This window comes from Cnephaeus nilssonii, assembly GCF_951640355.1.
Source record: "Cnephaeus nilssonii genome assembly, chromosome: 20".
Lineage (NCBI taxonomy): Eukaryota > Metazoa > Chordata > Mammalia > Chiroptera > Vespertilionidae > Cnephaeus > Cnephaeus nilssonii.
In genome coordinates, this window is record NC_137091.1 from 36,110,422 (window position 1) to 36,123,865 (window position 13,444).

The window sequence follows — 13,444 nt, forward strand, 5'->3', positions numbered from 1 at the left end:
ATCAAATCTACAACCAGGTACATGCCTTTGGCCAGGCATCAAACTGCTGACGGTCTGGTGCATGGTCTAATGCTCTAATACTTTCTTTTCTTTTCTTTTTTCCTTCCTTCCTTCCTTCCTTCCTTCCTTCCTTCCTTCCTTCCTTCCTTCCTTCCTTCCTTCCTTCCTTCCTTCCTCACTCTTGCTTCTCTAAAGCCCACAAGCCACCTTTTTAAAAACATTTTATTTTATTTCCCTAACTGGTTTGGCTCAGTGGATAGAGCCCCAGCCTGCAGACTGAAGGGTCCCAGGTTTGATTCTGGTCAGGGGTACATGCCCGGGTTGCAGGCTGGAGCCCCAGTAGGGGGCATGCAAGAAGCAGCCTATCAATGATTCTCTCTCATCATTGATGTTTCTATCTCTCCCTCTCCCTTCCTCTCTGAAGTCAATAAAAAATATTATTTTATTGATGTTAGAGGGCGAGGAAGGGAGAGGGACAGAGAAGAAGCATCAATTGGTTGCCTCCTGTACACGCCCAGGTATCAAACCCACAACCTGCATATGTGCCCTGACCGGGAATTGAACCACAACCCTTCAGTGTGTGGGATGACACTCCAACCCATGGAGTCCCACTGGCCAGGGCTGTTGTTTCTTTTTAACAAATGTTTCTGTGAATTGTGTGACCTGCTCTAGCAAATCAATCAAAACCAGAGAGGGATTTGTTGGAACCTCCAATCTACAGCTGGTTTGTCAAAAGCACAGCAACTGGCATGTAACGGTGAAGTGTGTGTGTTGGGTGGGGGCCCTCTTATAGGACTGATTCCTTAACCTGTGGGATTGGACACTATCTCCAGGTAGATAGTGTTAGAATTGAATTGAATTGTATGATAACAAGTTAGTGTCTGAGAATTGCTTGTTGGTGTGTAGAAACCCTGCTCCCCAAAGAATATGGGAATTGTGTGCAGAACCCTTTAATAAGTAAATAGAGGTTTAGTTCAGGCAATCTGTATCTAAGGAATGACCGATGCAGCAGCACCCTCCCTCCCTGAACAGGGAATCAGCAACCACATAGACTTAAGCCAGCACTCCAGGAGTAATGCACTTGAGGATGCACACAAGCTACCAGCACTGCTTCCATAATTAGAATTCATTTGCCCAGCTATTTACCAGGTTTGGAAAAGCTATTTCCCAGGCACATTGTTTCCACCAATGAGAGTGGCACTGTGAGTGTCAAGAATTTAGAAAGAAGCAGAAGACCTGGTCATTAGCAGGCAAGTCAAACATGAAACACTGGAAGAAATTAGATGGAGACTGACTTCAAAGAAAACTCAGTATTGCCTTATAAATTGTGTTATTTTATTGCACCCTGGCTAGCCTTCATGCCATGAAGATATAGCCATTCAAACAATGTCACTCTTACTGAACTCCAGGTGATAGCTGGCATGAGAGGAGATAATAGAAATGACGTTGAACTTAAAGGAAAACACCATACTGTACAAAATCCTCATCAAAATAAAATATAATACTAAGTGCGCCAAAACCGGTTTGGCTCTGTGGATAGAGCATCGGTCTGTGGACTGAAAGGTCCCAGGTTTGATTCCGGTCAAGGGCATGTACCTTGGTTGCGGGCACATCCCCGGTAGGGGGCGTGCAGGAGGCAGCTGGTCGATGTCTCTCTCTCATCGATGTTTCTAGCTTTCTATCCTTCTCCCTTCCTCTCTGTAAAAAATCAATAAAATATATTTTTAAAAAAAAAAATATATATATATATATAATATTAAGTGTATTTGAAGCAGAGTTCACAAAGCTGTATAAAATCAAACTAAATAGCTGGCATTCCATAAAAAAAGAGCTTTCCTTTTTTATTCCCTTTTCTCTTATTTATGGATTTTTATTTATTTAATGGGTTTTAATCAATTTCATAAATTACTGATGACAGAGGGAAAATAATTACTTCAAGTAGTTTTTAAACACTCTAATTGTATAATTAGAAGGGATCTACTCTAAAATAGGGACTGGCAAACTTTTTCTGTGAAGGACCAGATAATAAATATAGTCAAACCTCATAATTTGTGGATTTCCATATTTATAGACTTACCCACTTGCTAACATTTATTTGTAATCTCAAAGTCAATACTCACAGCACTTTTGTGGTCATTCATGGAGTGATGAAAAATGAGTCCCCTGACCCACATTTCTCAGCTGAACTCAAACAAGCAACCCTCTGCCTTATTTAGGCTCTTATAGTATAAACAAGTGTCTTTTTTCAGTGTATTTAGTACCACATTTTCTCACTTCTGTGCCTTTTATTGGTGATTCTGCTGTTTATTTTTTATTTTTAAATATATTTTATTGATTTTTTTACAGAGAGGAAGGGAGAGGGAGGGATAGAGAGTTAGAAACATCGATGAGAGAGAAACATCAATCAGCTGCCTCCTGCACACCCTCTACTGGGGATGTGCCTGCAAGCAAGATACATGCCCTTGACCAGAATCGAACCTGGGACCCTTCAGTCCACAGGCCGATGCTCTATCCACTGAGTCAAACTGGTTAGGGCACGTCTTCTGTTTAAAATGCCCCAAGCATAGAGGTAAATTGCTCCTAAGCACAAGAAGGCTGTGATGTGCCTTACAGAGAAAATATGTTAGGTAAGCTTCATTCAGGCATGAATTATAGTGCTGTTGGTCATGAGTTCAATGTTAAAGAAATAAAAAAATCTATGAGAAGAGTGTGTAAAAGAAACACACAAAACAGGTTATGTATTGATTGATGAAAATGTTGTGACCAGATGCTTGCAGGAAACTAACTCTGTGTTTCCCTAAGAGCAATGGCTCACTACTTCAGTGTTTACAACAACTTTATAAAATACTAGAGGCCTAGAGCACGGATTCGTGCACTGGTGGGGTCCCTTGGCCTGGCCTATGGGGATCGGGCCGAAACTGGCTCTGCGACATTCCCTGAGGGTCCCGGATTGCGAGAGGGCACAGGCCAGGCCAAGGGACCCCACTGGGGGCTGGGGAGTGTGAGAATGAACCAGCAAGCTTTTCTGTCAAAGAAAGGAGTTCACTGCCATCTTAGGTCCCTCCATTTTGATATGACCTTCAGGCTCTCAGGGCGCTGCCATCTTAGGCTCTGCCTTACCTTCCCCTTCCTCTGAATTAGCCAATCACACAATAATGTGAATCTGAGCTCTGAACCCTGACCAATCAGGTCAGAGTTCAGAGTGAGGGGCAGGGCAGACCCCACGTCAGGAAATACAATCCAAATGGACTTCCCATTCAGTATGCTTTTGCCCATGATTTGCAGCTGGCAGGAGCACCCTTCTGCGCAGAAGTAAATTTGCCTTGACGATCCATTTTTGAGTGTTTGTCTCATTCCTGCGACATCATTGAGAGCATTTCTAACAGGAGGAACCCAGGGAGGGTTCCAGGGCATGTCTGGCCATCCTCATCCAGTCCTGATCTGCCCGACCCTACCGGTTGGAGTGTCTGCCCCTAGTGGTCAGTGCATGTCATAGCAACTGGTCGAAAGGTAGAATGGTGGGAGGGATAATTAGCATATTAGGCATATATATATATATATATATATATATATATATATACACACATATACATACACACACACACACACACACACACACACACACACATACACTGAGTGGCCAGATTATTATGATCTCTGAATGCATAATAATCTGGCCACTCAGTGTGTATATGTGTGTGTGTGTGTGTGTGTGTGTGTGTGTGTGTGTGTGTCCTATCTAATAAAAGGGTAATATGCAAATTGACCGTCACTCCAACACAATATGGCTGCCCCGTGTGGTCAAAGATGGCTGCCCCATGTGGACACAAGATGGCCACCACAAGATGGCCAGCAGGGGAGGGCAGTTGTGGGTGATCAGGCCAGCAGGGGAGGGCAGTTGGAAGGGACCAGGCCTACAGGGGAGGGCAGTTGGGGGGAACCAGGCCTGCAAGGGAGGGCAGTTGTGGGGGGGGACCAGGCCTACAGGGTAGAGCAGTTAGGGGCAATCAGGCCTGCAGGGGAGGGCAGTTGGGGAGGACCAGGCCAGCAGGGGAGGGCAGTTAAGGGTGACCGGGCCAGCAGGGGAGGGCAGTTAGGGGCAACCAGGCCTGCAGGGGAGGGCAGTTGGGGGGAACCAGGCCTGCAGGGAGGGCAGTTGGGGGTGACCAGGCCAGCAGGGGAGGGCAGTTAGGGGCAACCAGGTTGACAAGGGAGGGCAGTTAGGGGCAATCGGGCCAACAGGGGAGCAGTTAGGCATCGATCAGGCTGGCAGGGGAGTGGTTGGGGGTGATCAGGCTGGCAGGCTGAAGCAGTTAGGGGCAATCAGGCAGGCAAGTGGTTGGGAGCCAGCAGTCCTGGATTGTAAGAGGGATGTCCGACTGCCCGGTGGGATCGGGCCTAAATGGGCAGTTGGGCATCCCTTGAGGGGTCCCAGATTGGAGACAGTGCAGGCTGGGCTGAGGGACACACACACACCCCCGTGCACAAATTTCGTGCACCGGGCCTCTAATATGTATATATTGGAGGCCGGGTGCATGAATTCGTGCATGGGTAGGGTCCGGCCAGCCTGGCCAGGGGGAGGGGACATGGGCGGTTGGCTGGCCTGCCTGCTGGTCAAACTACTGGTCGAGGGGACAATTTGCATATTAGCCTTTTATTATATAGGATATACACTGAGTGGCCAGATTATTATGCGTTCAGAGATCATAATAATCTGGCCCTCAGTGTGTGTGTGTGTGTGTGTGTGTGTGTGTGTATTAAAAAAAAAAAACACAACAACTTAGTTTAGGGCTTCTTAAATCTTCCCAACAAAATCCCCTTAATACTAAGAAAGAGGGAACACTCACTCATGGGAATCTGGGGCAGAAAAAAATCAAATCAAGTACTGCATAGCAGGAATTCCCTTTGAAAACTTATTTTTAAAGTTATGCTTATTCACATTCTTCCCCATGATGAACCTATGATTAAATGTAAAACAAATACATAATTATCCAGAAATATCAGCCTCTTCCCCCCCGCCCCCCCCCCCCCCACACACACACACACACACTAAATCCATCAGTGAAGTTTATGCTTCTAGATGCAACATTCTTTTCTCTATTTGTGGAGAGTGAGGCTCTGGGTCACATCCACCATCCAGATAGCCATCCTGCCACAGTTCTGCAAGATTACATCAAAAGCGCACATACTCGCCACACAATCAGGTGGGCTGTGTCTCAGACACACACACACACACACACACACACACACACACACACACACACACACACACACACACACACACACACCTTGGTCTGCGGAGGAAAACAAATCTACCAAAACGGCGCCACATAAATGTTCAGAGTCAGTCACACGTTCACCAAAACACAATCCCCTGTGCTCAATCCCATTATCTCAGGGGCCCTCCGGCCCCCACCCCAGCATTCGGTTCTACACCGGCCCCCACACAATTTCAGTCATGAAATCTTCACAAACCGCATTCCGATCCCGCTGTCGCAACCTCTCAAACACATACCAGCTACATCTGTGGGAAAAAAATCGTACCCAGAACCACCGCAAAGACACACACAGCGCCGGCCTGATCACTCACAGAACTAACTCCTCCGCCGGCCCCACCACGCGCTCTCCCCCCTGGAAGGAGCCTGCGGCAACTTGGGAAAGAGCCAGGACCCCCGCCCCCGCCCGGGCGCGCAGGGATCTCCGCTCACGTAACCCACCCCCTGGGGCTGGTCACGCCTGCGCATTTGGTGCTGAGCACAAGTTCCCAGCAACCCCTGCGTGCGGCCTCCGGTGCCTCGGGGCTGTCCCTCCCTCGCGTCTAGAGGGCATCCCAGGGAAAACGGTTCGGAGCCCAGGTGAGCCGTCCCGGCGGGAGCGTCCGCTCTGGCCCTCCGTGGGGAAGGCGCTGCCGCCCGCGGAGGAGGGTCGGAAAGGCGTGACCTCACCGCAGAGCGTTGGGAGCTCCGCACGCTCGGCCGAGTGTGCGTGAGAACCGCGGCGACGTAACTGTGTGTGTGTGTGTGGGGGGGGGGGGGGCGCGGGGCCAGGTGCGGCACCAGGACGGTGTGCGGTAGTGAGTCCGCAACTAGTGGGCGATGGTGTTTGTGTGGCTGAATTGGGTGAAGTTTCTGGTGTGACGGACGGAGATGGCCGTGGACGGTGTGACTGCAGATCCTTAAAGTCAAATCTGAATCCCTGCCCTCGAGCTGCACAAGACCAGGTGCAGAGACATTGCCCCAGTCAGATCCCTGAGCGCCGTGGAAAGATTTCCAGCTGAAAGACCCGATCTTGGGGTCGGGATGTTGGACGTGAACGTGTCCCTCAGGCTGACCCTGGGCGTGATCCCACTGCACTTCATCCCCAGGAGCGCGCGTGCGCGTGCACACACTCCCACACTTACAGCTCTGAGCGTCCACCTGCAGGTTTGAGAACCACGGAGTTCCCTCCAGGAAACTGCTGTGAAGTTTCCATCCCTGGCCTGGCCTTTCTCTGAAGTGTCAACAGTACCCGCCCGCTGGCTTCCCTCTGAATTTGTGTGGACGGTGGGGGCCGGTGTGGTGGTGACTTGCCCTGACTTAGCCAGACTGGGCTGGGATCCAAGAAGATTAAGATTACCTACTTCCCCAGTCCTATCAATTCTAAGAAAAGGGCATCTGAGGAGATAGAGGAGGAATGAATGTCTATTGCCCATTTAAAATTCAAGGCAAGGCTATTGGGTATTTCCTCTTGTTCTGTAAAATGTGTTTTTGTTAGGACATGGGGATATTTACTTCCTTCTTAAATGTCCATTGAATTGATACCTATGCTCCCTCCCTAGTGCCTATAATATGCACATATTCATTTGGCAGATAATTGCCATTAATTTTCTTTTTATAACTCTTTGTAAAACTCTTAGAACAGTGCCTGATATTTCATAAGTACACAAAAAACATTTGCCATTTGTTGTTATGTGATCATTTGGGGCAGTTCCCTATCCACTCCAATAGATCAGGAAAAATGAAAATACCAAGCTAAATTTGTTGGACATTTTCTAGTTTTTTAAAAAATGAGATGCTCAAATGGTCTAGAACAGGAATTTTTAACCAGAGATAATTTGATATGTGTGTGTGTGTGTGTGTCCTGCCATACAGGATCACACTACCTACAAGTGTTGTTACCAGCATTCTTCACTCTGCAATAAGTAGTAAACATTTTCATCTTTCCAATTAAAGACCTACACCATCATTTTTAAGTGGCAAGTTTTTTCACCTAATGGATGCTTTATGAATAATGTTTGTCAACAGTTTTGCATGTTTGTGTACATGTACAGGGTGTCCCCCAAAAATGTATACACACTTTAACAGCTGATAGCTCAATTTTGAAAATAAAGTGTATTGTAATGAACACTGCCTTTATAATTACTCAAAGTGTATATACATTTTTGGGGGACACCCTATATAATTATTTTCTTCAATCCCCAAAATAGAGTTTCTGAGTCAGAGAGTTTGCATGGTTTAAATATTTCTTGTACATGCTTTTAAATTTACATCCTTGTAGGTTAGAATGTTAATTTCACCACAAACTTGCTGATATGAGTATCAATTCTCTTAAAGTGATATTTAATATCTTTTGGTGATTTGATGTATTCCTACTTTTTAGGGAGTCATACATGCTCATCTTTCTCTAATTGGAACTAGCAATTCTGAGGCAAGAGCTACCATTGAATGAGAACTGATTTTGTGCTTAGAAAAATAAACTTTGCTAACTGAATTTCTACAAGTGATTTTACTTCTTCTAGTGTGAATTTTCTGATCCACTGCATAGATAGGATAATTATTATATTGCATAGTAATCCTGAGGATAGCTAATGTATATAAAAAAAAACAATCACACGAAAGTCTTGATAAATAGATAGCTATTATCTACCTGCTGGGAGCATGAATCCATAACTTTTTTACCTTTGTTGTAAGAAAGAGTTGAAGTCATTCAGGAAAGCAATGTGGATGCTTCTGATTGAAAATATTGAGGAGTCTAGAAGATTCTGGAAGTTCTGGCAGCAGGCAGTCAAGGCTGCCAGTACAGCAGTTTGATAGTGGTAATGACTGCCAGGGTTGGTCCTTATGAATGTCTCTGTACCAAATGAATCCAAGCAGTCCTGTAAGGCTTTGAAAGAGATTCTGCTTTAGAGGAAGTGGCCCTTTATCAGCCCTGGAATTTATGACTAGGGATTAGATTAGTCCAGACTCCCTCAAATCTCCCTGTGTGTACAGTATGTGTGTTTGTGTTGGGGAGGTTAAAGGGGGATTTCTGAGACTTATCTGATCTCATGGCCGCCTTTTCCTCCTCCTAGCTCTGGTTTCTATGAACTCTGGTTCTCCAGGCAAGTAAACCCGAAGGAATACTGTCCAGTTCTTGAATTTCTAAACTATGGCTCATGTAAGTTACTTTTTCTTTCTCTTTCTGGAAATACTGTCATATTAAGATCCTATGAACATATATTTATCCAGAAACTGCCTACTTAAGAACCTTCTTTCATTTCCTCTAAAATCAGTGAGGGATGAGGCTAAATAGTGTAATGCCTATCCCATGAGTCCTCTTTTTTCCAGTTATTGTTTATGTATTCATTGAACAAATCATTCAGCATCACCTATATGTGCTCAGTCTCCTGCTAAGAGATGCTATGGAGCAGAAATGAAATCCTTTGAGGGAGATGTTTGACCATCTCTAGTGAGATGACAAGAGAGGATAGGCACATTTGACTACTGTTGGGAAAACTGACCTTTTCCATACTTCAGTTTTCCAAGTATATGAGATTTGCTATTGGTTGGCCTCAGCCTCAGTATATCATGAGATCTCATACTTTGTGAGGCTTTTAGGACTGGCTAGTAATGTGGTTGGGTCTTGCATGCAGAGATAACTAATCTTCTCTTTCTAGACAAGCACGTCTTTGTGAATCTGGATCACCAGTATCCAGATTCTACATCAGTAACTGGTATCTTCTAACTCAGGAACAAAGAATGCATACAGTGAGGGATGGAAAAATGATAGCAGCTAAGAAGATCGTGTTAAGGAGGACCTTGACTATTTTGTGTAGATATTTAAGTATGGAAGAAGATTAAGTCTCATATATCCATTGCATAAACTATTGCACAATCAATTTTATTTTAAGTTTATTAAAGAATCGTCATTAATAGCAAAACACTTATGATTGGGTTAAACAATGAACTTGGAAGAAATTCTTTAATTGTATTTAGATCTTTTCTAACAGATATTATAGAGGAACATTTTTTTAAAAGTCTTCTCTTAAGGAGAAAAGGTAGACGGACTCACATTTCTTGAGAATTCATGAATGGGACATATAGCAGGCAGAAGGCTTATATACAATATTTCATTTAATTGGAAAACTGATTTTTTCTTTCCCAGATATGTTTGAATAATTAAGATATGCACATAGCAGGTGTAGGCTTATATACAATCTTTCATTTAATTGGAAAACTGATTGTTTGTTTTTTCTTTCCCAGAAATGTCTCAATAATTAAGGTATGCCAGAGTATATAAGAAGTTATAGCTGTAGCAACAGAATCCTTCAAGAACACAGCCATGCTGCTTCAGGCACAATCATTTTCTGACTCATTATCTCACAGGCTTCCAGCTTCAAGCCTATTTGCTTGCTTGGTCCATTTCCTGCAGTATATCTTCCATCTTTTCTCCTTCCATCTTTAAATAAAATTTCTTTAATTTTAATTATTTTACATGGTTTGTCATTTCAGGGATCAGTGATATTCAGTGATGTGTCCATAGTCTTCTCTCAGGAGGAGTGGGAATACCTGGACTTGCAACAGAGGGACTTGTACAGAGATGTGATGTTGGAGAACTACAGCAATTTAGTCTCATTGGGTAAGGCTATCTGCCTCCAGTGATACAGACTCTGTTCTCTGTAATGCCATCTTTCTTTTTTGGAAATTTAAGCAATATCTTTCAATAAATTATCTCAATTTCTGTTCCCCGTTCTCAAGGGAATGGTTTGACCTTTTACTTCAAGCATGTCAAACTCGTGGCCTGCAGGCCGCATGTGGCCCATAATAAATATTTTTGTGGCCCAGCCAACATAATGGTATGTAAGAAATGTTTTAATAACCATTTCATAACTTAATTTTTACAGTATCCTGTTATACATAATTATTAATAATGAACAACAATGTTCGCTAATGACTGATTACTATAATCATGTTGCATTCATTTCCCTTATGCACCTTACACGTAGGTGCACCATTTCTCTCCACTAATAGTAGCAGTGAATATTTTAGCAGCTGATGGCCATGTCATTTAGTCTTGTACTGAATTGTTTGTTGTGCGCAACAGGAAATATTTTGCTTTCAGAGAACAAGAAAAATAGGTTTATTTGCATTACACTTATTAATTTGTGCAGCTATTCAGTGTCTGATAAGTTAATGTTCAAGAAAAAATATTAATTTTTATTAAAATGTTCTATTATTTAATGTTAATGATTACTCATTTATTTCAGCCCTTTGTATTCAGCATGTCTCTATCGAAATAGACCTAAAATTTTTGTTGTTTTGTGGCCCACATAAACTTAAACCTTGTTAATTTGGCCCGTCTTAGCCTTTGAGTTTGACATGCTTGTTTTATTTGTTTGGAAGGTAGCACCTTCATTAAGTATATTCATCTTTCCCATACTTAAGTGGCCCTCAGGTCTTCCTTAATGATGAGGGGACTAGATTTGAAATCTGGGTGTCTTAGAGCTTTATCAGTGTAAAAGAAATCAGGTTTCACTTTGTATTTGAACTTAGAATTGCTATATGTATTTTGTTATTTGTTGATATACTTATCAGGAAAATAGCTACACTTTGATTCTTGTTTTTTTTTCCTCTGGCTATCAAAAGAATACATAATTTTTGTAGTGGTAAGTTGGATCAATTTACAATTATTTACAATTCAGAAGAATGCATTCCTTTTGTTATTAAACAAACATATTCATTTTTACCTATTTTTATGACTGAAAGTTAAATATCCAAGAACTTTGCACTTAATATTGTATGAATATCCTAATAACAATAAATGTCTCAGGAAGCTTCTTGTTTTTCTATCAACAAAATAGCAATAACAATAAATAGTAGCTAATGAAATATATATAGTGCTTAGTACATATATTGTAGGCAAAGTTTATTTATAAATATAAATTAATAACCTTCACAACAATTTTGTAAGACAGACACTGTTATTATCCTTATTTTATAGATGAAAAAAGCAGGGTACTTGTCCAAGACCACACAAATGGGATGTGGCAAAGGCGGAATATGAATCCAGGCATTCTATTCTCTCAAGTACTATAGACTCTCAAGAAGAAGTACTTGTATGAAATATAAATTAAAATAAGGCCTTTCAGTCAGTTTATTTTGTAATTTAATATGAATGTTTTTATTTACTTATTTATTTTTATTGTTGACAGTATTATAGATGTTTCCCATTTCCCTCCACATTGCTCCCCTCCATCCAGCCCCTGCCCCACCCCAGGTCTTCACACATTATTGTCTGTGTTCATGGGTTATGCATGTATGTTCATTGGTAGATTTCTTCCTGTTCCTGCCACTCCCCTCCCCTTTGCCATCTGTCAGTCTGTTCCATGCATCCATGCCTCTGGAACTATCATCAGTTTATTTCATTCATTAGATTCCACATATAAGTGAGATCATATGATATTTGCCTTTCTCTATCTGGGTTTTTTCACTTAGCATAATAATCTTTAGGTTCATCCATGCTGTTGCAGAGAGTAAGAGATCCTTCCTTTTTGCATCCACATAGTATTCCATTATATAAATGTACTACACATCTTTTTTTTTAAAATATATATTTTTTGTTGATTTCAGAGAGAAAGGGAGAGGGGGAGAGAGATAGAAACATCAATGAAGAGAGAGAATCATTGACTGGCTGCCTCCTGCATACCCCCTACTGGGGATCGAGCCCACAACCTGGGCATGTGCCCTTGACTGGAATCAAACCTGGGATCCTTTAGTCCACAGGCTGACATTCTATCCACTGAGCCAATCCAGTGAGGGCTACCACATCTTTTTTATTCATTCATGTACTGATGGGCAATTGGGCTGTTTCCAGATCTTTACTATTGTAAATAAGGCTGGTATGAACATAGGGGTGCATATATTCTTTCTGATTGGTGTTTGGGGACTCTTAGGATACATTCCAGAGTGGGATTGCTGAGTCAAACAGCTGTTCTATTTTTAATTTTTTGAGGAACTCCATAATGTTTACCACAGTGGCTACACCAGTCTACATCCCCACCAGCAGTGTATGAGGAATCCCTTTTCTTCACTTCCTATCCAGCACTTGTTTGTGGATGTATTGCTGGTAGCCATTCTGGCAGGTGTGTAGTGATACCTCATTGTAATTTTAATTTGCATCTCTCTGATAATTAGTGACTTTGAGCAATTTTTTTTTATGTCTGTGGCCATCTCTATGTCCCCATTGGAGAAGTGTCTATTCAGGTCCTTTGCCCTTTTTTAAAAATTTATATTCTTTATTGTTGAAAGTGTTACATACTGTATGTTTCCTTTTTCCCCCATTGACCTCTCCCTGACCACTTCTGCCCCCCAACACATGCCTTTACCCATTTTTTAAAAATTGGATTATGTGTCTTCCTGGTGTTGAGTTATATAAGTTCTTTATATGTTTTGGATATTAACACCTTATCAGATGTATTATTGGCGAATATGTTCTCCTCATACAGTGAGTTCCTTTTTTTTTTTTTTTTTTGGTAATGGTGTCTTTCACTGTGCAGTAGCTTTTTAATTCGATGTAATCTAATTTTTTATTCCCCCCCCCCCCTGTGTTTTCCTTGCCCTAACAGATGTTTAGGCAAAAATATTGCTTCTAAAGATGTCTGAGATATTACTGCCTATGTTTTCTTCTAGGATTTTATGGTTTCTCGACTTACATTTAAATCTTTTATCCATTTAGAGCTTTTTCTTGATTTTGGTGTAAGTTTGTGGTCTAGTTTAAAGACAGTTGTCTTTATATGGTGTTTTTATACTTTTCTAAGTCATTACCTCATTTGATGTTCAGGGCAACTTAAAGACAAGATAATTATTCCCTCAACTATTCAAAGAAAGGGAATCTTGGTGTCTGACTCCAATGATTCAATCGTCAAGCCCTTATTGTAAAGCAGGGTTAGTGAAATTTTCTGTGAAGGGTCATATCTATACTAATAAAAGCCTTGGGGGCAATAGGGCCAGCAGGGGAAGGCAGTTGGGAGTGATCAGGCTGGCAGGGGAGCAGTTAGACATCAATCAGACCGGCATGGGAGCAGTTAGAGGGCGATCAGGCTGGCAGGCAGAAGTGGTTAGGGGAAATCAGGCAGGCAGGCAGGCCAGCAGTTAGGAGCCAGTGGTCCCAGATTTTGAGAGGGATGTCCGACTGTCAGACATCCCCC

The 13,444-nt window shown here is 42.4% G+C and overlaps 1 protein-coding gene across 4 annotated transcripts in view; it reads left to right on the forward strand.

Moving 5' to 3' along the window:
• Positions 1–5,765: 5,765 nt before the first annotated feature.
• The window catches only part of LOC307116010 (zinc finger protein 82 homolog), a 32,788-nt gene continuing 25,109 nt past the window's right edge, over positions 5,766–13,444 (forward strand). For 2 of the 4 annotated variants that reach the window (XM_079799620.1, XM_079799623.1), the window contains exons 1-3: positions 5,766–5,855; positions 8,330–8,415; positions 9,750–9,876. In XM_079799620.1, coding sequence (XP_079655746.1) covers positions 8,407–8,415; positions 9,750–9,876 — 136 coding nt within the window. In that variant the 5' untranslated portion in view covers positions 5,766–5,855; positions 8,330–8,406. Of the gene's footprint in view, positions 5,856–8,329; positions 8,416–9,749; positions 9,877–12,304; positions 12,380–13,444 lie in introns of those variants that run through there. The other 2 variants (XM_079799622.1, XM_079799621.1) reach the window with 2 other exon arrangements.